This window comes from Drosophila busckii, chromosome 3L (genome assembly GCF_011750605.1).
Source record: "Drosophila busckii strain San Diego stock center, stock number 13000-0081.31 chromosome 3L, ASM1175060v1, whole genome shotgun sequence".
In the NCBI taxonomy this organism is placed as follows: Eukaryota; Metazoa; Arthropoda; class Insecta; order Diptera; family Drosophilidae; genus Drosophila; species Drosophila busckii.
Window position 1 is genome coordinate 488,385 of NC_046606.1, and position 23,680 is coordinate 512,064.

Sequence of the window (23,680 nt, forward strand, 5' to 3'; positions counted from 1 at the left end):
AACGAAAAACCGAATGAAAACGAACTGTAAATTTGTAATTGTAATTTAACTGTAACTTTTGAAGTGAGCGGATGTGCGTTGCGGAAGATTTTCTGTGAGCAAAGTGGGAGTGGGCAGCAAAGAAAGTGTGTGAAAAGAAAATTACAAAAAAGTGCAGTGCTGGTGCTCTGTGTATATGTGTGTGTAAGAAAGAAATAAAGAAAGAGAGAGACTGGGATACCCGATTGGAAATATTGACACTAGACAAAAGGGCAAGAAAACATAAATAGAGGGCGTAGAGAGATAAAACGGCAAAAACATGTCCACTGTAGAATCATCTAGTTCGGCGGTGCAACAGCCACCCTCGTCCACGTTGCCTATGCTGGGCGATATGCAAATGCAAATGCAGGCATCCACCTCATCGGCTTCCACGTCAGTGGGTGTGCCATTAGATACGCAAAGCAGCGGCGAACCGCCAGCTAAAAAACAAATGCTTGATCCAAATGCAGCTTCCTCCTCCTCCTCGTCATCCAGTTCTATGTCAGGTGGCGCTGGCTCAGCTGGAGCTGCATGTGGTAGTGAGAAGTTAGCCTATCGTATTTCAACGGCGCTCTGCTGTGCCGTCTGCTTGGATTTGCCCAAAACGGCCATGTACCAGGTGAGTTAATTGCAACATGCTGAAGAAGAAGAAAAAACAGAACGTTTTGGTTTTATTTTTCAAAATTTGCACGCATACACACACACACATGTGCAATGTGGGAGTAAGTGTGTGTGTGCTTGTGTGTTAGGTGCAATGTATACAAAGCTCAGCTGTAACCAGCAGCCACTCCCCACAACGCCCGCACACAGCTGGCCAAAGAGAGCGAGAGAGAGAAAGAGAGCGCACACAAAAATAAAATCGTATTTATTTGCTTAGTGTTGTTGTAGTTATTTGCCTTGAAACTGACAATGAGAGTCACTTGCAGCTATAGACAAGCCCCCACCATTCCCCACACCTAAATACAAACACACACACACACACTGTGCCACCCTTCAATCATTTTTACTGGTTATATACATACATATAGCGCACTCGCTTGCACTTATGAGTGTATTGCATTTATGCCCAATGCTGCAGTTTTATTTTATTGCGTTTTAGGCAAAAGCAACCCTGCTACAATTTCTATGCTCTCGCTCTCGCTCTCTCCAAACGTTTCTCTTCCCCCAAGAACTATTTGCGCAGTTACATTTACATTTGTTGTAATGCGTTTTATACACTATTGCGTCATAACTTTAAATTATGTTGCTGCAAAGAAGAGTAGCAGCATAAATACTAATAAACGTATGTACATATGTGTGCATGCATGTGTGAAACATGCATATGGTGAAATGGTAGCCGTTATGTATTGAAATTTTGTTCGTGGCCTATTTTTAGACTGCGCTCAGCTCGCTCGACCTCCACAGCGGCGCCAGCAATCGGTTGTCATTTGTTACCCCCCACACCCCCTACAAAATGCTAACAAAGCAACGTCGCATATATAGACAATATATAAACATTCTTGCGTCCAATTGTCTGTCGTTTCCTCTTTCATTCATGCATACACACACACACAGACAAACATCGCATATGTTTGTATGTTTGCTCTGTTTCTATGCATAAATATATTTGTGCAATTCATTAACAATTAAAGACTTTACGTAATAGAATGTGTTTCAAACGTATTGCTTTTTATTATTGTTGACTCTTTTTCCGTATCTTTCCATGTGCTGCTTATTAGCTAGCGCGCTCTCTTTTGCCCACACACACACACACACATACACAGCTCTACTTAATTTTAACTGCGTCATAGCTGCATACATACATACAAATGCACAGGCTAATAAAGATGAAAACTTATGCTACTTTTACTCAAGTTTCAAAGCCATGACTAACTAGTTACCTTTAGTTTTGGTTATGCATAAAAAATAAATAAACTCACCACATACATACACACACACACACACTTACACACATACAAGTGGTCGCTCTCATTACGCGCTCTCTGTTATTGTTTTGCTTTTGCTCGCAACGACAGCAATATGTATATTGCGTGCTCGCTCGCACCCATAGTGCGTCAGCTGTTTACTGGGCCAAAATACAAGCTTATGTATGTATGTGCGCGTGTGTGTGTGAGTAAAAGAAATCAACACAAGGCAAAAACTACGCATTTTGTTAGTTTTTGTCTTAGCAGTTAATTGGCAACGATTTGGCATGAGTTTGGCATATTAGTAAATATGAGTGCATGTGTGTGTGTAAGGGCAGTAGTTTTGTTATGGGTCTCTAATCTTAGAGCCAAAACACGTTTTACCTGTTTTTTACCTGAAACCTGTCAAATCTAGCGTATGTATGTGTAGTTTTGGTTTCTGTTTCCTACTGTTCTTATTCGGTTGCTTTTGATGCATTTTCTTAACGGCAGGCTACTTATCTATAACAACAACAAGAGCCTCAACAGCTGGGTTTGTTGTGTCTGCAGGCCAAAGCGAGATGGCATGTAAACAATCGAATGAAAAAAAATAAAAACAAGTTAAACTTCTTGGAGAAGTCGACTTTTTCTTTGTTAAACAATTGTCGCAGCTGCATTTTGGTTATTGTAGGTCATAAAATAGCGATTGCTATAGACGATATAGTAAAATCCTACAAAAAACAAGTTCATTCAACTTGCAAGTAGGAGAGAGTAAGCAGGAGAGAGAGAGAGAGTAAAGCATGTGTGTTAAGCAAAGAAAACAGAAAAGACGTGTGTGCTTATCTTTGGAATATTGAGCTGCACACATAGGCATATATTTATTTATGTGTGTGTATATATGTGTTTGTATATATTAGTGTTGTTCATGCATATCGCACATGTCTAAATCCGTAAATAGAAAAGATACCAAATGCAGGCAGAGAACAAACCCAAAAAATGCGTTTTTATCACGCTTCAGCAAAGATAATTGACAAAATGTCGCGTCGCCCGCATTTTTAGTTATTAAACTAATGGAAATTGCCAGCGGGGCTACCAGCAGCACTGACCTGACCTTTTGACACAGTCATGTCTATAATTTGAAAATAATTAACTTTTGCTTTTTTGAACACAACTTTTATTTGCAACAATTGGCTTTGAATAAAAAAAAAATATAATAAAAAAATAGTTATGTATGTTTATTTAACACATTTATAAACTTTTAACTAACTTAAACTAACTCTTAACTTTCTCTTATTATAAACAAAATTAGTTAAGTAAATTTTATAAAAGAAAAACGTAAACTTTTTGTAAGCACACAAAACTCACCTTAGCTATGTAATTAATTAATAATAATTAAGTAGCCATTTGAATTGAAATGTAAACTTCAAAGAAATACAAAACAAAAAAAGAAGAAAATGATGAACAATAAATTTTTGCAGCGACTGCAAACCATAAAACTATAAAACCAAGTACAAAGAAGCGTTTTTATTTATAATAAAAAAATATATATCTCAAACTCAAACAGGAACTAAAGCGGCAACCACACTGCTCCCATAAAAATCACTTTCCCAACCAAAAGTTCCAGCAATTCCATTTCTCATACCACTCTCAAATATCCTCATGTTATACCCACCACCAAACTCTTCTCATTGATAAATCAAATGACGCATTTAAAACTAATAGCAAATTTTCTCTTCTTTTTTCTTTAATTGCAGGTTAATTTTTATATCGAAACTATTTTATTTTATTTAGTTGCTATATATAACAAATCTTTCATTGCAATTTGCATATCGTAAATTTGATAACTTTAACTAAACATGGACTTTTTCTCGTTCTTCTTCGATCTCTTTGCAGTGCCAAATGGGACATCTGATGTGTGCAGCTTGCTTTACCCATCTACTGGCGGATGGACGGTATGAAACTGAAAAGCGCAAATTAAACGACTTAAAAAATTATTTACTGTGATTTGACCAAATACATTTTAAAACATTCGACAACAAGCAACTGAAAATTTACTAATTTAAGTAACTTTTCTCTTCTTTTATGCTATAGCCTGCGTGATCAGATTGCTACTTGCCCCAATTGTCGCGTGGAAATTTCAAAGAGCACCGCTTCACGTAATCTGGCTGTAGAGAAGGCAGCCTCGGAGCTGCCTAGTGAATGCCAGGTAAGCTACTCTTAATACCTTATCGAACTTAAATATTTTAATGCTGCTCTTTTAGTTCTGTAACAAAGAATTTCCCTATAAATCGCTGGAGCGTCATGAGCAGCACGAATGCCAGGAGCGTCCCACCAAATGCAAATACCATCGCATTGGCTGCCTCTGGCGTGGACCGCATCATGAGAGTAAGTGCTACAATCACACGAGCGAACAAGAAGTTATTCCCCTTTTAACCCACAGCTACCGAACATGAGCGCAATTGTCTGCATCCGCAAAAGTCGGGCTATGAGGTGATGGCAGCGCTGGAAGCACATGACCTTAAAATCAAAGAGGAAAAGAAAATGTTCAGCACCTTGATTGATCTGCTGAGCTATGAGAAAATTATATTCAATGATTTACAAATGAAACCCTATCGCACGGATGAGTATGTCCACAAGCTGTTCTATGAGACGGCTCGCTTTTCGGCCTTCAACCAGCAGTGGGTGGTCAAGGCGCGCATTAACAACAGCGCACGTGATCCACACCAGTCGAACGAGCGCACCATTACCTATCAGCTGATATTGAAAACCAAAACCAGCACACCCATGAGCATACATTTCTTTGCGCTGAAAGGTCCCTTCTCTGATATGAAGGTTACTACGCAAATATACAAACATGAATTCACAGAAACTGTAAGCGTTTTGCTAATAATAATAATATATAAATGACTCATTGTTTATTTTTTGCAGAGCACTGAAAGTGATTACTATGTGCTGCCATTGCCAGATGGCAATGGATCTAGTTCCAGCGAATGCAATCGTATGCTGGCCAATAAGGGCATCAACTTTCGGTTTGTTTTGATAGCAATATAAACAACTTAACGTATTATTAATGATTTTTTTTTACGTCTTTTGCAGTTTGCTCATGTTTCTGCTAAACAAGTGAGAATTATGTTAAATTTATGCATAGTACAGAATTTTTGAAAGTTAGCTTAAGTTTGTTGTTTCTAACTCGTAAATGTGCAAAAAATTAGACATAGCTAATATATATATAAAAAAAAAATACATATATATACATATATTTTCTAACTATAAATGTACAACAGACAAAATTCTATGACGCCCTCAAGCAAAACATACACATTTAAATTTAAAACTATATGTAAAACTGATTCAAAACATTTGTAACGCGTTAGGTTGTACTTTAAACCTAAGTTTAGTCGAGTTTTAAGCTTTATATTGCTGGCAAGACAAACACTTTGTTTCCGATTTACAAAGAAAACGTATATTTAACTAAAGTTTAAGACAACGGCACCCCCATTTAAGTTGTAACTTTAAAAATTCTCAGCAAAGCCATAAACTAAATGTAAAATGCCATTTGTAAAGCATTAATTTTTCAATAACTGTTTAGCAACAATTATGTTTAAACTTTGCTGTTAGTATAGCTGGAAAACCATCGATGGCATCGATCAGTAGTATCGTTTGTTCCTTTCCTAAATGAATAAACTCCCATTAACTATAATGCCAATAGATTTTCTTTGAAAAACATTTACTAAAGCCTTTGTGTTTTGTTTTTATAACTCTAAGCTTATGAATTTTGTTCTGTGCAATCGATACTATCGATTTAATAAAACTAAGCCAACTCAAGCTGTTAGTGCAATTTGGAGAATTTTCAAGTAGTGTGACTAAAAAAATAATAACGAATGCATACATACATATATTTAAATGATCTCACTGTGTAATAACAATTAAAACCAAGCTTTTGTGCTTTGCTAAAAACTCAGAAATCGAGCCGTAACTTTAACTACAAAGAGGTGGCATAGATCTGAAACATGAACTATGCACAAGAATACACTGTAAGAAAAATAACACCAAGCTGATACTAAACTACAAATGTTAATGTATACATATAAATAACAAGCAAAAGGCTATGATATAATAGCGAATACAAATTACAATTCTCCATTTGCTTTGTTGCCTAGAAATAGCAAAACTCCACTTGAAGAAAATATCAACTTTTTTTGTATGCAAATTTCTCTTATTTTTCTGTTATCCTAAATTTACATTCTTATGTCTAATATTTATATGCATCGTTAAATGATACAGCTATACATAAACATATGTATTAATGATAATTCTTAATAAATAAAAATGAAAGTGCAAACAAAAGACAGTCTTCTGGTGTTTTCTTTTTGTTAGTCTTCATCCTCTTCCATAGTCTGGTATTTGTTGCTCATGTGATTTGCAATTACTTCCCGAGGATTCTTCTTAAAGTTCTTATCTTTAATGAGTTTCTCAAAGGACTGCACTTTCTTAACATACTCCTCACGCTTTTTCTTTATCTTTGCTTTGGTGCTCAGTTTCTCAGGCACTGCCAGTGCTGCCTGCTCTTCTTCATTCTTCTTTTGAGTCTTGACGAGGTTGTAAATTCCCTGTAGCGAAGGCAGCGCATCTCTTAATGGCTTTAAGTCGCCAATCACCTTCGCTTTCTCTCGATTCTTACGCGCGTTCTCCTCTTTGCGCTCTTTTTTCATTTCTACAAAGCGTTTAATTAGCTTTTTGTGCTTCGCCTCTGACTTTTCCCTCTTTGTTGTTGTCTTCTTTGGCGTCAACGTCTTGTGCAGCAATTGCTCTTGACGCTCTGATTTTCTCAGCTTTGCCTGCACATCTTGCGTCTTTTGCTTGGCTGCGCCCACAGCTGTTTTAGCCTTGGCACGTATATTTTTTTTTGTTTTAGCCATTATTAAGACTTTATTTAATTAAACGTTTTAGAATTGTACAACAGGTTTGTAGACGCTAGCACGTTGTTAGATCAGCTGTTTGCTGTTAAATAGCGCTGCTCTTGCGCTGTTAAGATGAAGCGCTGTTAAATGTCGATTACATGACCGATAACTTGTCGGCATTTCAGTTATCGTTGAAGAAAAAAGTAAATAAGCCGCAAGAAAGTATTAAAAATTGTTTATAAGCAAAAAATAGCAACATGGATTACGATTTTAAGATGAAAACGCAAATGGAGCGCACAAAGGTGGAGGACTTGTTTAACTATGAAGGTTGCAAAGTAGGGCGCGGCACTTATGGACATGTCTACAAAGCCAAGTGGAAGGAAACAAGGTAAGCGTCATGAGTTTCTTTTTACATATGTACATATAAGATAAATATCAACCTCTCTGTTCCAGCGATGGCAAAGAGTATGCGCTAAAACAAATTGATGGCACTGGTCTCTCCATGTCCGCCTGTCGAGAGATTGCGCTGCTGCGAGAACTGAAGCATCAAAATGTCATTACCTTGATACGAGTATTTCTCTCACACAACGATCGCAAAGTGTTTCTGCTCATAGACTATGCGGAGCACGATTTGTGGCATATCATCAAGTTTCATCGAGCTGCCAAGGCTACCAAGAAGCAAGTGGTCGTGCCGCGTGGCATGGTAAAGTCTTTGCTGTATCAAATTTTGGATGGCATTCATTATCTACACAGCAACTGGGTGTTGCATCGAGATCTTAAGCCAGCTAATATACTTGTCATGGGTGATGGCAACGAGCGTGGACGTGTCAAGATTGCCGATATGGGCTTTGCGCGTTTATTTAATGCGCCGTTGAAGCCATTGGCAGATTTAGATCCTGTGGTGGTCACTTTTTGGTATCGCGCGCCAGAGCTGCTGCTGGGCGCGCGTCATTACACGAAAGCCATAGACATATGGGCTATAGGCTGCATCTTTGCAGAGCTGCTTACATCGGAGCCTATATTTCACTGTAGGCAGGAGGACATCAAGACTAGCAATCCCTATCATCACGATCAACTAGATCGCATTTTCAATGTAATGGGCTTTCCGCAAGACAAAGACTGGGAGGACATCAAAAAGATGCCAGAGCATCATACGCTCACCAAGGACTTTAAGCGCTCCACCTACTCCGCCTGCTCGCTGGCCAAGTATATGGAACGGCACAAGATCAAACCTGATAGCAAAGCATTTCATTTGTTGCAAAAGCTACTGCTAATGGATCCCAACAAGCGAATTACCTCAGAGCAGGCTATGCAAGATCAGTATTTCCAAGAGGAACCACTGCCTACACAGGATGTGTTTGCAGGATGTCCCATTCCTTATCCCAAGCGTGAGTTCTTGACAGACGATGATCAAGATGACAAAACAGATAACAAACGTCAGCAGCAGCAACAGCAGCAGCAAATGAATCCCAACGAGCCAAATGCCAAGCGTGTGCGTCTCTCAGGCCAGGGCAATCAGCAAGACTTCCATCATCAACAGCAACAGCAGCAACAACAACAACAACAGCAGCAGCAGCAGCAACAACAGCAAATGCTGTTCAATCAACAACAGAGCTTCCAACAACGCTTCAACTGACATAAGAGGAAGGCAGCGTGCTCATTTAAATTAAGTATTTAATAAAAAAATATAAATATAACAAATAGGCTAATACCAATCACTAAAACGCTCAATGGCCACATGCCATTTGTCCATGCGAGCTTTTATAATCTCATAAAGCTTTGGCTGCGGCTCAAAAATGCGTTCCACCTGGCGAAAGCGTTTGAGTTCGTCGAGCGATTTCCAAATGCCATGATTAAGGCCCGCCAAGTAAGTGGCGCCCATAACGCTAGCCTCCGTGCAGACAGCGCGCTCCACACGCAAGCCGCTGGCATCGGCTAAGAACTGGCAAACAAAATCATTGCGCGAAACGCCGCCATCAACTCTGGAAACATTTTTAAAATTAATTCAAGCACAACTGGATAAATTAGTATTATACTTTATAACTTGAAGATGTTGTCCCGTTTCCTGTTTGGCGCTTTCTATCAACTGCACCACGCGAAAGACGATGCTCTCCAGCAGCGCACGCACCAAATGCGCTTTGGTTGTGGACGGTGTCATGCCAATGAAGCCGCTGGCAGCACGATAATCATTTACAGGAGGCTGTATAAAATAAAAACCAATAACTATTTAGTTGTAAACACACTGACTATGCAACTTACACCCAAACCACTGAAAGCAGGCATAAAGTATACATCATTTGTATCGGGCACGGATAACGCCATGTCCGCCGTATCTGCGGGCTGCTCAAAAAGCTCACAGGAATGCGCCCAGCTGACCACTGTGCCAAAATCATGCGATGCACCTTCTACACAATAAACTGTTTGCAGCTGTTTCTGCTTTTGATTTAGCTGCCAGGCTACCAAAGGATACATCCCACTGATAACAGCTTTGCAATCACAGCCAGTTATAAGATTGAGGAAAGCGCCCGTACCCATGGTAACCTTAACGTCACCTGTATTAAAGCACTGTGATCCCCACATGGCACCAGCTGTTGAAGGAATTTGCTGGTAAGTACAGCCTTTAAACATATATATCTACAACTACTTACTTTGATCGCTGAGCGAGGCAGCAATGGGTATTTTAGTGCTCCCCCAATCTGCGCCAAAGGCAGCTGGATGCACATGTCCAAAGTCCTTATAGCTATTGTCCACAACACGCGGCAGCAGGCTCAACTAAAAAATTATTAAATCTGCATTAAAAATATAAAAATAGCTTTGCCACCAACTCACATCAATGCCAAATATCCAAGGCACCAAGGGCGACCAGCCTAAGGTAAAAGGATCATAAAGACCTGTCGCCGTGCTGGAGGTTATATCTGTAATGTGCTCAACATCCGGTTCCAGTCCATTGCCTGAGCGCAGTTTATATAAAATCCATGAATCCAACAGCTCCACGCGCGCTTCTTTATCTTTCAAGGCCTGCTTCAGACGCTTGTTTTGAGCAATTTCAAACATCAAACGCGGCGTCACTTGTCCATTCATGAGCTTCAGCACGCTGCCTGCCAAGAAACGCGCGCTCCTGGTTAACAAGTAAAGCGTATAGAGAAAAGTGTTGATGCCACGCAGCGTCAAGCTGGCGTTCCATTGATTAACTAATGCATCGGCGCGCAAATCCTTCCAGGTTATAAAATTATGATAATATTCTTTAGTCTTGTGATTCCATGTGAGAAACGTGCAGCGCTGCGTGGATATAGTAAAGCAGCTAATCTCAGCGGGCGTTAACTTTGCATCTATAATTAAAACAAGATTAGCTTAAGTGGTTCTGTTATAAAAATAACTTACTGCGTATGGCCAGTTTAATAACTTGAACTATTTTGCGCCATAAACCTTCGGGCTCAATCTCAAAGTAGCCTGGTTGCGGATTTAATAGCTCCACCTGTTAATAGTATATATAGTATAAATATATATCGCACGTCTGAATGGCACCACTCAATTAACTCTTACAGTATCCGCCGCCGACCCCTGAACTGTGCAGTTCTCATCAAGCACAAAGCAACGCAAGTTCGTCGTACCAACGTCCAATGCCGCTATATATGATGTTTTCATGCTGCTGCTGCTGCTGCTTCTATTTCGTATCGTATGTCACTGTTGTTTTGACGACGATCGCTTGCGAACTGAGTTTGTCTGGCTGTCATAGTTACGCCGAGTTCTATAGTATCTCATTTTCTGACCGTATCAAATCTAAAAGATAATAATAATAAAGTCGGCTTCACTCAGCTGTTCGCTTCAGGCGCAATTGAGTTGGCAGGTAACGAAACGCTGACGTCACAACATTTAAATGCTAATCCTACTGTTAGGCATTTGTGACGTCAGCCTAGCCTGTTAAATGCTTGGCATTCGTGTAAGAGTTGCCAGACTTCTAAAAAACAATGGCTTATTATTTTTCACTCTGTTGATATTAATTTAAATAATATCTAACGCTATTATGGAATTGAATCCGAACCATTATGTTCTAATAATCTGATATTATTAACCTATCTGTTTTGTGGCACACTAAAAAATCTTTAGAGTACTTTTCAGATTGAAATTGTACTGTATTTTCAATTTACTGATAAGACTTATCATTTGACGATAAGCCAATGCCGAAGTTGGGGAACTCTAATCAGCAAATAATGCATTATATATTTGTTATTTTCGCTTTGGTTTTACAACTTTATTATCCACATAGACATATACAAATATGAATTACTCACAGTTATACACAATATATATATAGGTCAAATATGTATATATAATAATTTCTTTACATAGATAAACATTTATCTAAAATAGTTTATGCACAATAGAATTACAATTTGCTACATTTTTAAAGACATAAATTTGTTGTTACCAAGATTATAGAATATACTATAATCATTGCTTGTAAACTATAATTTTTGTGGAAAGCTTTCTTTTCTGCATAGATATTTAAATACAGCGTTAGGTACTGGGTTTCCATTAGGTAGCTCTGAAGATATGTTGCACTACAACTAAATATGGAAAGCATTGGTTTCTTTTTACATATCCGTGGGTAATATATCCGGTATAAGATGCTGGCAAAGCTCCGTCTCATTGCTCACAAATTTGACCTTCTTGGCGGTATTGTCATCCAGCATTACGCGTATGGCAGGCCACACCGTGGAGAAGATTCCGGGCGCATTGATGATGAGGCAAACTCCCAGGCGTTCAGGAAAATGCTTGCCCAGCAGCCAGATTAGATTCTGCACCAGCTGGTAATCCATGCAGGAGACACTAAAGTCTGCCAAATCAAAGACAATGCAAAGACGATCGGTAACTTCCTCGAAGCACTTTTTGCAAGCCTCCTCCAGATTGTAGACTATAAAGCGTGTCAGCTCCTCTATATCGCGTTCCGAGGACCCGTGATTCTTGGCTGGTATATAGATAACGGGACGTCCAATGCAGTCGCGATGCCGCAAGACGCGCGCCTTGTTTTCCAAGTGGCCGCGTTCCATTTCATTGAGCTTGGCCACACCATATGACTCACGCCACTTGTTCGTCTTCAATATGGCCTGTGGGTGGGCAAAGTCAATGTCAAGTTGTAGGCGCAAAATAGAAAAACAAAAACAACAAACTGCGACTCACTTGGAATGCGTCATCTGTGGTCTTGAAGGCGCGCAGATAGCGTCGCAGTGAGAACTCATTGTGATATTGAGTAGGATCTGCGTCTGCTATAAGTTTCATACGCTGCTTTAGATCCTTCAGGTCGTTTTCGTTAATTGGCGCCAGCTCCTCTGCCGACATATTGTAGCCGTTATAACTGTAAAACTGGCTTCTGACAATAAAACGTTGTAAGCTGCTTTCACGCTCTTGGCTAAGTTAATAGCTTTTTATAAACTTTGATAAGTTAAACAACAGTTTAAATGAATTTTGTTAACGCATTTGCTGACCACAAATTAATTTTTTCACAAAACTTTTGCTGCACTGCAATTTATCGATAGTTTGTATTTGACAGCGCTGCCAACTTGCGTTAATAGAACAGCTGTGCAATTTGAATTTCAACTGTACGTTAAAAGCTGTTTTACAAATACTGCCCATCACAAAGTTTAATTGTTATTAATAATTACCGTATTTGTAATGTATTTGCACATATATATTTTATTCAATAACTGCAATAATTTTTATAAATTTTAACAAGATAAAAAAAAGAGTACATAATATGCCTAATAATCTACCAGCTACATATACAAATGCCATAGTTGTTTATATTTATTGCTCGAATGTACGACTTTCTAGTTGAGATTCACTCTAGCCTCTGTGAGATTCACTTGGGCACCATGACACGCGCAATGCCAGGCAAAATCTCCGCCTGCAATGGTCCAAACTCCACACGTTCGCCATCAATAGTAATGATGCCTTGATTGTCATGCGGTTCCAGACGAAATGCACGCACTGGTAGTACTTTAACAAACTCGTTGTTCTTCTCCGGCAGATGCGTGCCCGTGCTCATGTTATACAAGAAGCTCAACAAATGTGGACGACTGATGCCGCCACGTATTAAAATGAGATATATTTTGCCATCATTCAGCAGCGCCTTTGGCGCAAAATGACAGTCGATGCCCAAATGCGTTTGATATATCGCATGCATCATAATAAATTCACCCTGTTCCACTTGCCAATGATCTGGCACAGGTTCATCCAATGGAGGCAGACTGCTGCCCGGTCCATATTGAAGCTCTTGATCAGAGTTTGCCGCCTGTGTAAACTCGCTCTCATCCGCTAGACTATGATATATGCTTTCGCTTATGGAATAATAGCAGCTGCGCCTGGAGCCACCAGACAACCAGCTGTCACAACGCGAACGAAAAGATTGATTGATAGACGTTTCCAGCGAGATGACATCTTCAAACTCTTGCGGCAACAAGTCCGAACTGCGGCGATAGCTATCACTAGCTAGCTTATCCAAATGCAAATTGCAGCTGCGACTCGATTGAAGACGGCTCAGCTCTTCTGACTGCTTGGCAGCTGGCTGCTCCGCTGTGGGCTCTGCCAGCAGATAGCTAATGCGTCCATTATAGGTGCGTAGATTTGCCCAGCGGTATAGAGTCCAGATTGTAAAACGCTGATAGCCAAACATGCGAATGCACTCGCTCTCAATATCCACATCTGAGATAAGGCCCCAACCTATGGATAGAAAGGAGTACATAACGCGTTCCTGCAGCTGCACACGCACCATATCCATGGGTGAACTGCGTCCACTGATAACTGTCAAGCTAGCGCCCAGCACTGGATTGCTAAAATAAGGTTCGCTGCGGTAGACAAATATAAATAATAAGACAAAGGAAAAAGCAAGTAGTTGGAGTAGCTCACTTGTAACCGTGTGCTATGGAGCGCGCCAGTCCATTACCAGAGCCACAAGGTATAATGCCCAGCGAGATGGCAGGCATCACTTTTGCCCAATCCTCTCGACGCAGTAGTCCGTTAATGATCTCATGGAATAAACCATCACCACCCACAGCAATAATAGTACACCAATCCTCCAGGCGTCGCGTGCCCATAAACTCCAATGCATAGTTGGAATGCTTAGTAACAAATAAATCGTACGGCACTTCGGATTCGTTGAGCACAGGCACTACCTGTAGATTGAACACCTCACGAGCATTGCCAGCACCAGATTTGGGATTCAGCAGGACGAGCACACGTCTACGCTTGGCATCAGGTGTCACAAATATAGGCTCCAAGGTGCGTTGCAACTGCCAGCATAGGGCGCGGTACCAACGCTCTGCCTCTTTCATATTATCCTCAAAGGAGTCAAAGGAACGAAAGCGTAATGTCAACACAGTGCGCTCTCTGTGCACACTGCTGCGGAAGCTCTTTTTCTTTAGCACATAGGCAAACAAGTACAAGTAGGCGCTAGCATCGCCGCCATTGCAGGCATACTCCTCCCTGCTGGCTATGCTGCATTTACTCGGCGTATTCCTCTTTCCGCCTGTGGCCCTGGGTGTGCCAGGATTCACACAGGCACAGCCTGCCAAACTACGACTGGATTTTTTTAGTCGAACACAACGCGCACCCACTATATCACATATCTTAACAGTCTGGCCCTTAACCGTGCCTCCGCTTGGGGATTCACGCTCCAGCGTAAAACCTGTCTCGTCCAGACGCACTCGAAATACATGACTACCTTTGCGTTGGCTCGTGTAGAAAGTGTCGCTAACACTGTGCCGCTCTTCAGGCGCGTTAGTGGGTGTGGAGCTGACGGAGCTGCGGCTCCGCTCCAGAGATTTATGCATTATATAGCGTTTTTTATAAACAGCATATTTATGTTTTTATTATTTATGTGCCTGCGTTGGCAATCGGTTTACCATACGGACATCGATGACAGTGTATACATAGCTTAAGTATCGAGTATAAATATATCGAACAATCTGTGCGAAACAAAGGGCAGTAGTACAACCTTTTGTTCTTGCCATGCTGTTTATTATTCTTTAGGGTTACCATTTTATAGTCAGATTTAGCTATTTTGAAATTGCAGCTAGAACAAATTCTAGATAATTCTAGATAAATAGTTATTTAACATTAAGATTTGGACTACACATTTTTGGGTATTAACAAAATATAGCTGTTGCAATAATATAAATTTTTTGTAAAGCTATACAACTTTAAAATTGTAATTTTAGCCAGAATCATATTCTGGCTCTTGGCTATTTCTAGTCATTTTTGTTGTCTTCGATTTAGCTACTTAAATATATGATATTCTGGCAACACTGCTCTTCTTGGCGCTACTATAGCATGCGGTAGTGGGAATTATTACACATTTTTTCGGATTTTTCTAAACAAAATTCGAGGTGTTAGCCGTGTGCCTAAATATTAGTTCAAAAGCACTTACAAACTGCTACACAATACAAAACAAACGTGATAAATGACGAACAGCGTGGAATTGCAGTGTTTGGCGCTGAAGGTTGCGCGAGAGAAAATCGAACGCGTTGGTTGCGCATATTTCAATGCACGCCGCCAACAAATTGGCGAGGCTAGCAACGGAGTCGAACGCAGCGATTCCGATGAGAAATTGGCGGGAGCGGGCGAGGAAGTGGACATCAGCTTCCTGAAATCACTCGATCCCAAAGAGTGGAAAGATCAAGATCATTATAGTGTACTGGGATTGGGCAAATTAAGGTATGCTTGTGTGTTTGTGTCTGTGTGTGTGTGCACGTGTATCAACAGCGTGACTTAATTTTGCAGATGCGAAGCTACCGATGACGATATTCGCCGGGCATACAGACGCATGGTGCTGCTACATCATCCAGATAAACGAAAAGCCAAAGGCGAGGAGGTTATAAGTGATGACGACTACTTTACGTGCATAACTAAAGCTTTCGAAATATTGGGTATGCTTATAAACAAAATTTTAGTATAATCTCGATAGGTCAAGCAACTATGTAGCTCCATGTAGCCCGACTATAGTCATTAATCATTATCATTCATTCGCGCAGTAAGAATTGCATAATTTGTATTCGCAAACATTTTCTTTGATGTACTTTTTTTTAAACTGAACATTCATATTTTAGGAACTGCCAAGACGCGCCGTAGCTATGACTCTGTAGATCCCGAGTTTGATGACAATTTGCCCACACAATCTGATATTGATAGCAACTTTTTCGAAAGTTTCAACAAGTATTTTAATTTAAATGCGCGCTGGAGTGAAAAATCGCAAGTGCCGCCATTTGGCAATGTGGATGCCAAGCGTGAGGAGGTGGAACGCTTCTACAACTTTTGGTACGAGTTTAAATCGTGGCGTGAATTCAGCTATCTGGATGAAGAGGATAAGGAGAAGGGACAGGATCGCGATGAGCGACGCTGGATTGAAAAAGAAAACAAAGCGGCACGCATTAAACGCAAAAAGGAGGAAATGACACGCATACGCGCTTTGGTGGATCTGGCCTATAACAATGACAAGCGTATACAGCGCTTTAAGCAGGAGGAGAAGGATCGCAAGGCGGCAGCCAAGCGTGCCAAGATGGATGCAGCGCAGGCACAAAAGGCAGAGCAGGATCGTGCCGTGCGCGAAGCAGCGCTGGCCAAGGAAAAGGCCGAGAAGGCCGAACAGAAGCGCATCGAGCAAATACGCATTGAGCGTGAGCAGCAAAAGAAGGTGCTAAAGAAGGAGCGCAAAACGCTGCGTGATAAAGTCAAGGATAGCAAATATTATGCCAAAAACGACAAGGATCAGCTGAAGCATATGGAGGGCACAGAGAAAATCTGCGAAACCTTTAGCCTAAGCGAACTGCAAACGCTTAACAAAGCCATGGAAACCAAGGGCAGAGAGTCCTTCATAGCTGCACTGCACACAGCAGAGCAAAAAATCGCCGAGGAGCTGGCAGAGCTTAATATGGCGCAGCAAAAAAAGGTTGCCACGCCCAAGTCAGCAGTCAAAGAGGTTAAGAAAGCCGAGTTATGGAGCAATGAACAGGTGCAGTTGCTCATCAAGGCCGTCAATCTATTTCCCGCTGGCACTGCTCAACGCTGGGATGTCATTGCTACCTTTATCAATCAGCATGGTCAGCAGGGCAATCCGGTGAGCGCACGCGATGTGCTAAACAAGGCCAAGGCCTTGCAAAATAGCGATTTCTCCAAGAGCACGCTCAAGACTCATGCAAATGAGGCGGCCTATGAGAGCTTTGAGAAATCCAAAAAGGAAGTGCAAACAACAAACGATATTACGCTGGGTGAATCGCCCGCCGAGAGTAAGGAGAACATCAAACAGAATGGTGTGGAGCAGGAACCGAAACAGAATGGCACCAGCTTGACCAACGGCGCTGCTGCTGCTGCCGCCGCCGCCTCCGCCTCAAAAATTTGGACCAAGGAGGAACAGGCTTTGCTGGAGCAAGCCATCAAAACGTATCCCACGACAACGGCAGATCGTTGGGATCGCATTGCTTCCTGCATACCGAATCGCAGTAAAAAGGATTGTTTGCGTCGTGTCAAGGAGCTAGTGGAGTTGGTCAACTCCAAAAAGGAGGCACAGGCGGCAGTTAAATGAGTGTTAACCCTGCTACCTGCTCCACTGCTGCTGCTGCTGTGTCCAAGATATATATATTCTTACAATTTTATTTAAATAAATGATTGCAAAGTTTTCAACGTTAGACACAAACGTCTCAAGGATTTTCTTTACGTAACTGTGTTGGCAATTTAGCTAATTAATAGCTACTTTGCTCAATGCACAAGTAGAAAATGTTGCTGCTTTTATAATTTTTAAAACATATGGTTCATAATATTGAACATAAATAATTACGTATACATAAATTACATTATTTATATTTTTATACACTAAGAAAATATGACATTTATGCACAAACCTGCGTATGTGTGTGTGAAAAGTTAAAGAACAAAATTTATATAGCTAGCTATAGTTTTATGCAAATTTTATGTCTGCTCTGCCACACGTCGTCCGCCACTTAGCTTCAGATCAAATGCTTGTGGGTTAGCCAAGGGATCAAGATCAGCAAATAGCTCAAACCATGGATTGTTACTGTTGGCATTTTTGCCAGCAGCTGGCGCTGGTGTTGCAGCTGTGGGCGTGGTAGCGGTAGCGTTGCTGCTTAATTGTGGCAGCGCCGTCTGTTGTTGTTGGTTGAACATGCGTGCCCAGAAATTGTTGCTACTGCTGGTGTTGTCCATTAAGTCAGCTTCAGTTTCCAGTAGTAGCGGCGTGTCTACACTCTCTTCCAGCTGCTTGGACAGCTCTATGAGTAATGATTCGTTAGATGTAGCGACAGCGTCATTCTTTTCCTGCTCCACAGCAGAGTTAGACTCAGTAGACGCGTCTGCCTTGGGTTTGTCCTGATAGTCCTCCTGCAATAACGCAAAATATTAGTTTATATAACGACAAAGATTTGCTGTAACTACTGCAAAGAAAAGCGTTTGATCCTTATCCACCGTCTCTATGGGTTCTATTGGCGCTGTAGGCGTCGCAGCTCCACCTTCATTCTGTGACAGTTCTTTAAGCACACAGAAGTTGTATTGTGGCTTCAGCACCAAGGAGTTGGAAATGGATTGAAAAGTGGAAGCAGCTTTCTGTGCAAAGCTCTTGAGACCCGCGATATACGCCACCAAAGCATGGGAATACATATTACATCGTGCGGCCGCCAGCAGATCAATCTGTAAGCATAAACGTTGAATAAAAGTTTCTTTTGGATTTGTTAGCCATACCTTTTGTATGGAATCCATGGAGTAGCTATCAAAGTTATGTTTCGCTGCACGAACATGGGCCTGGGCTGTGCGAAACTTATCCAAGCCTTTGCCTGTATCTGGGTCCATGTCTTGACTCGCCGTATGCTTCATCCAAGACAATGCAGCGCGATACTCCGTTCGCTCCTTCTCCATAGTTTGTAACGTCTGCTCGGTGTCCTTTACAGCCCGACAACGATACACATCAACCTCATGCTGTAGACGCAGCAATGGCACACGGACACACATGCGCTGCTGTCCTGCAAAGGACATGGCCTTGCCCGTATTGGTTATGCTGCTGCCTGTCGTTTTGCTGCGTTTGCCAGCCTCCTTGAGAAAGCGGCCAAACACACACTCCTCCTGCGACAATATGCATAGACGCTCCTGGTATTGGTCAATGATTTTGCAGAGCTCAGCACTTGTGTCGCTTATTGATTTGAAGATTTCAATTTTAGCATCCAGTTCAGCATCGGAGGATATGATGTGCTTGTCCTCCTTGCTGCCCAGCTTGCGCTGCACTACCTTTTTGGTAATCCAGTATTGATGCTGCACCTCTGATTTTAACATATTTTGCGTGGCAATTTATGTGAAAAGCTGGAAAAAAAACTTTCTTGCTGGGCTGAAAGATAAAGCAAACTTTATGCGCCGACGCAAATAATTTCAGTTACAAACAAAGCTGCCGGACTAACAAATTTAGTTTTGTGGCGGCCTGCAGACAATAATCGTATTAGCTTACAGCAAGTTAACAGCGCTGTGTGTGCTCAGAGTAGAGATGGAAAAGTATATAAATTAAATAAAACTTTTAGTAAGTTTTATTTTAATTAATATATAAATATCAAGTGTTGAGCTAATTATGTACGCTACTAATAACAAAAGTCGTATATCGAATTATAAGCGATACTATCGCGATAGTAGTTAGCTGTGGATGGTTTGACAACTCTAGTTTTGGCGCTTTGCGTTTCTCAGGTGTTTGTTTAAAATATTTGTGCAAGTGCAGTTGATGCGTTCGCGCCGCGTGTTGTTTTTTATTTATTGTGTATATGTTGCGCGCGCGGCGTGTTTGGTAATTGCAATTGAAAGCGACACATATTTGCGGCCATATTGCCTGAACTGGTAAGTTAAACTTGCAAACAAGATACAGTTACTTTCAATGTCTGTAGTTAGGATGCCTATTGGACGCGCACACACACAGATGCACACATGTGCATATGTGTATGCTGCGCTTACGAAGAGGCTGAAGAAGAAAGTGAACAAGTGTGTGCGAATGTTAATGCCGGCTAGGAAAAAAAAAACAAGTTGAACTTAGAGTAGTTGTAGTTGATGCTAAAGTTGCGTGGGTGTGCGTGCATATGTGTGAGCTGACGCTGGTCTGCTTTGTCCAGCCGGTCTGTCTGTTAACACCAACAATGCGTGACAAGCGGATTGTCTTAAGCAAGCTTCTCTTCTTCTTCTCCTTCTCGCGCTCTTGCGATTGCACAAACAATTAGACGCGCGCTTTGCACACACACACACACAGATACAAATACATATGTAAGTACTTATTTATGTACGTAAAACCACAACAAAAGCAGCAGCAGCTTAAGCTGAGAATTGAAATTAAAACGAAAAGGTCATTCATGGGCACTTGCCGGCCGCAGGTCTGTTAATGGGCGCAGCGCCAAAAAAAATAAGAAAAAAACAAACAAAACAAAATCATAATCTGAGACTGCCCGCTTGTTATCGAGCTCTAAGTGTTGTTGTTGTTTTTTTTTTAACTCTTAGCATCAAAGCTGCAGCTCCGCCTTGGGGGCTGCGCAGTCGTAGTTAACAATTGTTATTGAGCAGAGCAGCGAAGAGAGCGAAGAGAGCGAGAGAGAGAGAGAGAGAGAGAGAGAGAGAAAAAAAAAACAGATTTCACTGCACTTGAGGCTGACACACTTGTTGTTGTTATTGCTGCTTGTCAACGCCTGTGCGCATTAACCCTAACAAAACAAAAAGTAGACTTAATATAGATAGTTTAGCCGAAAAAAAGGCAAAGCTTTCTAGGGTTAATTGATAGCCTAACGCTCATCCTTTGCTTCCTCTCATTCTTTTTTTGTCGTAACTGTTGCTTGTTGACAACTTTGTCTGCATTTTCTCACAGTTCGCTTTAAATGTAATAAAAAAATGCGCAAAAACTGTACATTATTATTGCTTTTGTTGTTGTTGTTGTTGGTTGTATCAAGTTACTTTTTGGTTGCAGTTTGCTCTCATTTGCATGCCAACTGTACTTGTTGTTGTTGTTGTCGTTTTTCTACTGATTATATTTTCTGCTTGTTGTCGCTGCATTGTTGCTGCAACTAAATTGGCCTTAATTGGCTGCCGCTTTATATTTATTTTTTATGTTTGTTGTTGCCAATTTTTTGTTGCCTACTGCCGGCTTTGCCGCCTGTTATCGGTCGTTTGTTGCATTGCCGGCCGGCCACTTGTGGCATGCAACAGCTCCAGCGCCAGCGCCAGCTCCAGTTGCAAACAATTTTTTATATTCAACGCTGCTGCTGCTGCTGCGCTCATTTGATTTAATTAAGCAACAGTTTTCATTATTGTTTGCAAATTGTGGGAAAAAATCAGTGAGCCAAAGCAGAAAAAAAAAAATAATGTAAGCAAAGCGATAAAAAGCGAAAACAAACGCATTTCGAGAATTTATAGCGCCCAACTGGCTGGCTGACTGCATTTTATAGCTCCACGAATTGCATAATTCACCAAAAAGAAAAAGAAACTAACAAAACAAAAAATTTTAAGCAACTAAAACTGAGCGCAAAAACAAGCCAATAAATCAAAATGCCATTCTCAAGCCAGCGGCACTTAAAGGCTGCTGCAAGTGCTGCAGTGGGTTATTATAATAATAGGATTAGACTTGGTGGCTAGACGAATGCCAGATACGCTAAGCAGCAAGCAGTTCAAAGTTAACCAAAGAGTTGAAGCTTGGCCCTTTTTAGAGGGTATCACTGTAGCAATTACCAGCAATTTACAGTCGCGTATTCAGAGCATGTCAATGGAGCTATCTCAAAGTAAGCAATATATGCAAACGTGCTTGCTTACATTATGCTTATGGCCTATGGTAATGTTAGCCAGGCCCACACACACACACACACACACACACACAAGTGACTACAACATTTACCGTTTTAGCAAGGTCTGTCAGACCAGAGCAGACCAGCTGTGCTCTCAGATTCTTAGCCCACCCAATTGCACAATCTCGTTGCCTTGTGTCTCAGTCTGTGTGTGTGTGTGTGTGTGAGTTTGTATTGTGTGTCTGTCAATAGGCCAGTGCCTAGTTTATTGAGTTGTCGTCTAAAACTAGGGTTTGTTAACTGTCAAGCCCACGCGACGACGAGGCCAAGTGGCCAAGTGTTTGCTCCAAGTGGCCAATTCAGCTGAAAGTGTTGCTGATTAAATTTCAATTTAAGCGCGCGCAGGCAGCAGCGGAAGCTGAAGCTGAAGCTTGGCTTCTTAATGAGCAGCAGGCAGCAAGCCTGGCTGGCTGGCTGGCTGGCCAACTGCATTGACCCAATTGACTGCGCACACACATACACCTGTAGTTGTTACACCTACATGCCTAGCAAGTGACCTACAATTGCGCCTAACGCCGCCGCCCCCCTGCGCTTACTTCTGGTGTCGCTCTAGACTTAAATATAGCTATCAGTATCTATTTTTTTTAAGTGGCTGCCACAAGTCAACGCCTTGGCAGCAAATTTATTGAAACTCATCGACTGCTGCAGCTTTCTATATGTATATACATATATTATAGCTTTAAGACTTTCTCAGCTCAGCCTCTCAGCCTCGCTCTGTGCATGCGGAAGATGGAAGTGAAAAGTAAAGCAGCCAAGGCAAGTAAAATATGAAAAGCAAAAAAATCTATTTCGCTGCTGCGACATTTCAAAGGCATCTTACGGATGCGTTGCATGCGGTTGTGGCAGCAGCAGCAGCAGCAAATACAAATATTTACATACATGCCAGCCAGCCAGCCAGCGGTTAACGCTGCGTATGCGTATTGAGTTGTTAGTCATAAAGAAAAGTGCGTTTTAATTAACCCAAGCGCCAATTACTTTGCCTCGTGTGGCAAGTGAGTGCAGCAGCAGCAATGACTTTCACTTTTAAGGAGGCAGACAGACCAACCGACTGACTGTCTGTCTGGGTTAATGAGGATGCCACATTGCTGCACACAAACACATTTCGTGCCGCTGCATTGTGATTAACTTAACCTCTGCCACCCAACGTTGCTGCCGCTGCTGCTTGCCTCACAGCTTGTGGCATGTAATTTATTTGTTTATTGTCTTCTACTTTTTTTTTTTTTTTGCTGCTGCTTAGCCTGCGCCTACACCCTCGCCAGCAGCTGTTGTTACACTTGCACTTGCTACAGTTAGTTTGTTTTATTAGCGTCTTTTTTTTCTTAAACAAACTCACTTAGTTAACTGTCCGAAATGCGAGCTCGTTAGCTTCAAAAGATGTACAACAAGTTTGCTTTAGTTTTGTGTTTTTTGTAAGTCGCAGGAAACCGGCGATTTTTCATTGTTGTTGTTAGCTTCAACTCATGCGAGTCGCTTAATTAGCTCTCTACGCTGCTGCTTTCGTTCTCACAACACAAATTTCCACAAAAGATTTTCACATCCACATTAGCTTTACTCTTTGCTCTGCAATTTCCTGTGATTCACAGCTAGTCGAGTATGAGTAATTCATGTACAACGTTATGTTCCTGACTGAGTGCGCTCCTGTTTTCGAGTTTTCTATTTGGGCAATGCTCTCTCAGTTGCTGGCGCTTCGACTGTTTCCAGGAAATAACATTTCCTCTCCATTGCAGTCAGCAGCTCTCCCTGGCTAAGTTTATGCTATCAAAACAAGAGCTCAGCCAATATTTGTTAAGCCAATTGCAGGCACTAATTTTACGCAGGAATTGCTGCACTCGCTGTTGCTAAAGCGCTTTGTGGCCATGGCCTGCTAAAAGCTTTTTCCAGCGTAATTCATTTAAAAGTTTTTCAAACATGCATTCTACTTTTAAACATAAAATTCAGTTAAGCACTAACTAGAGATGTCAAAGTCTCAATTATAAATTAAATACTAGCAATAGTATAAAAGAAATTTAAAATTTCAAACATA

General features: G+C 41.3%; 8 protein-coding genes across 9 annotated transcripts; 3 read left to right on the forward strand and 5 right to left on the reverse strand.

Annotated features, from left to right (window-relative positions):
- Positions 1–26: 26 nt before the first annotated feature.
- Positions 27–5,121, forward strand: LOC108599543 (cysteine and histidine-rich protein 1 homolog). The gene is made up of 7 exons (XM_017986427.1): positions 27–637; positions 3,795–3,853; positions 3,993–4,107; positions 4,163–4,286; positions 4,342–4,772; positions 4,830–4,930; positions 4,998–5,121. The coding sequence occupies exons 1-7, from the start codon at positions 299–301 to the stop codon at positions 5,023–5,025; spliced, it is 1,197 nt and encodes a 398-aa protein (XP_017841916.1). The 5' UTR covers positions 27–298; the 3' UTR covers positions 5,026–5,121.
- An 88-nt stretch (positions 5,122–5,209) lies between these two features.
- On the reverse strand, positions 5,210–6,890 carry LOC108599546 (protein FAM207A). The gene has a single exon (XM_017986431.1). The coding sequence runs from the start codon at positions 6,818–6,820 to the stop codon at positions 6,275–6,277; it is 546 nt and encodes a 181-aa protein (XP_017841920.1). The 5' UTR covers positions 6,821–6,890; the 3' UTR covers positions 5,210–6,274.
- A 114-nt stretch (positions 6,891–7,004) lies between these two features.
- On the forward strand, positions 7,005–8,506 carry LOC108599540 (cyclin-dependent kinase 8). Its single transcript, XM_017986425.1, has 2 exons — positions 7,005–7,190; positions 7,256–8,506. The coding sequence occupies exons 1-2, from the start codon at positions 7,060–7,062 to the stop codon at positions 8,436–8,438; spliced, it is 1,314 nt and encodes a 437-aa protein (XP_017841914.1). The 5' UTR covers positions 7,005–7,059; the 3' UTR covers positions 8,439–8,506.
- On the reverse strand, positions 8,480–10,668 carry LOC108599539 (putative glycerol kinase 5). Its single transcript, XM_017986424.1, has 7 exons — positions 10,346–10,668; positions 10,184–10,277; positions 9,632–10,131; positions 9,451–9,574; positions 9,062–9,390; positions 8,839–9,002; positions 8,480–8,784 (listed from the first exon to the last, which is right to left on the reverse strand). Exons 1-7 carry the CDS (start codon positions 10,445–10,447, stop codon positions 8,508–8,510), a joined length of 1,590 nt encoding a protein of 529 aa, XP_017841913.1. The 5' UTR covers positions 10,448–10,668; the 3' UTR covers positions 8,480–8,507.
- A 525-nt stretch (positions 10,669–11,193) lies between these two features.
- Positions 11,194–12,299, reverse strand: LOC108599545 (CRAL-TRIO domain-containing protein C3H8.02). The gene is made up of 2 exons (XM_017986429.2): positions 11,984–12,299; positions 11,194–11,910 (listed from the first exon to the last, which is right to left on the reverse strand). Exons 1-2 carry the CDS (start codon positions 12,140–12,142, stop codon positions 11,398–11,400), a joined length of 672 nt encoding a protein of 223 aa, XP_017841918.1. The 5' UTR covers positions 12,143–12,299; the 3' UTR covers positions 11,194–11,397.
- Positions 12,300–12,526: 227 nt separating this feature from the next.
- Positions 12,527–14,712, reverse strand: LOC108599537 (sphingosine kinase 1). Its single transcript, XM_017986422.1, has 2 exons — positions 13,709–14,712; positions 12,527–13,647 (listed from the first exon to the last, which is right to left on the reverse strand). Exons 1-2 carry the CDS (start codon positions 14,629–14,631, stop codon positions 12,663–12,665), a joined length of 1,908 nt encoding a protein of 635 aa, XP_017841911.1. The 5' UTR covers positions 14,632–14,712; the 3' UTR covers positions 12,527–12,662.
- A 397-nt stretch (positions 14,713–15,109) lies between these two features.
- Positions 15,110–22,496, forward strand: LOC108599538 (dnaJ homolog subfamily C member 2). Of its 2 annotated transcripts, XR_001915148.2 has the most exons (5): positions 15,110–15,514; positions 15,581–15,726; positions 15,907–17,429; positions 22,381–22,387; positions 22,491–22,496. XR_001915148.2 is itself a non-coding variant. In XM_017986423.2 (3 exons), exons 1-3 carry the CDS (start codon positions 15,261–15,263, stop codon positions 17,376–17,378), a joined length of 1,872 nt encoding a protein of 623 aa, XP_017841912.1. In that variant the 5' UTR covers positions 15,110–15,260; the 3' UTR covers positions 17,379–17,487. The 2 variants fall into 2 exon arrangements, 1 of the variants encoding a protein (XP_017841912.1); XM_017986423.2 differs by lacking the exons at positions 22,381–22,387; positions 22,491–22,496 and having other exon boundaries at positions 15,907–17,487.
- On the reverse strand, positions 17,678–19,219 carry LOC108599541 (islet cell autoantigen 1). Its single transcript, XM_017986426.1, has 3 exons — positions 18,548–19,219; positions 18,245–18,496; positions 17,678–18,190 (listed from the first exon to the last, which is right to left on the reverse strand). Exons 1-3 carry the CDS (start codon positions 19,130–19,132, stop codon positions 17,762–17,764), a joined length of 1,266 nt encoding a protein of 421 aa, XP_017841915.1. The 5' UTR covers positions 19,133–19,219; the 3' UTR covers positions 17,678–17,761.
- Positions 22,497–23,680: the final 1,184 nt, after the last annotated feature.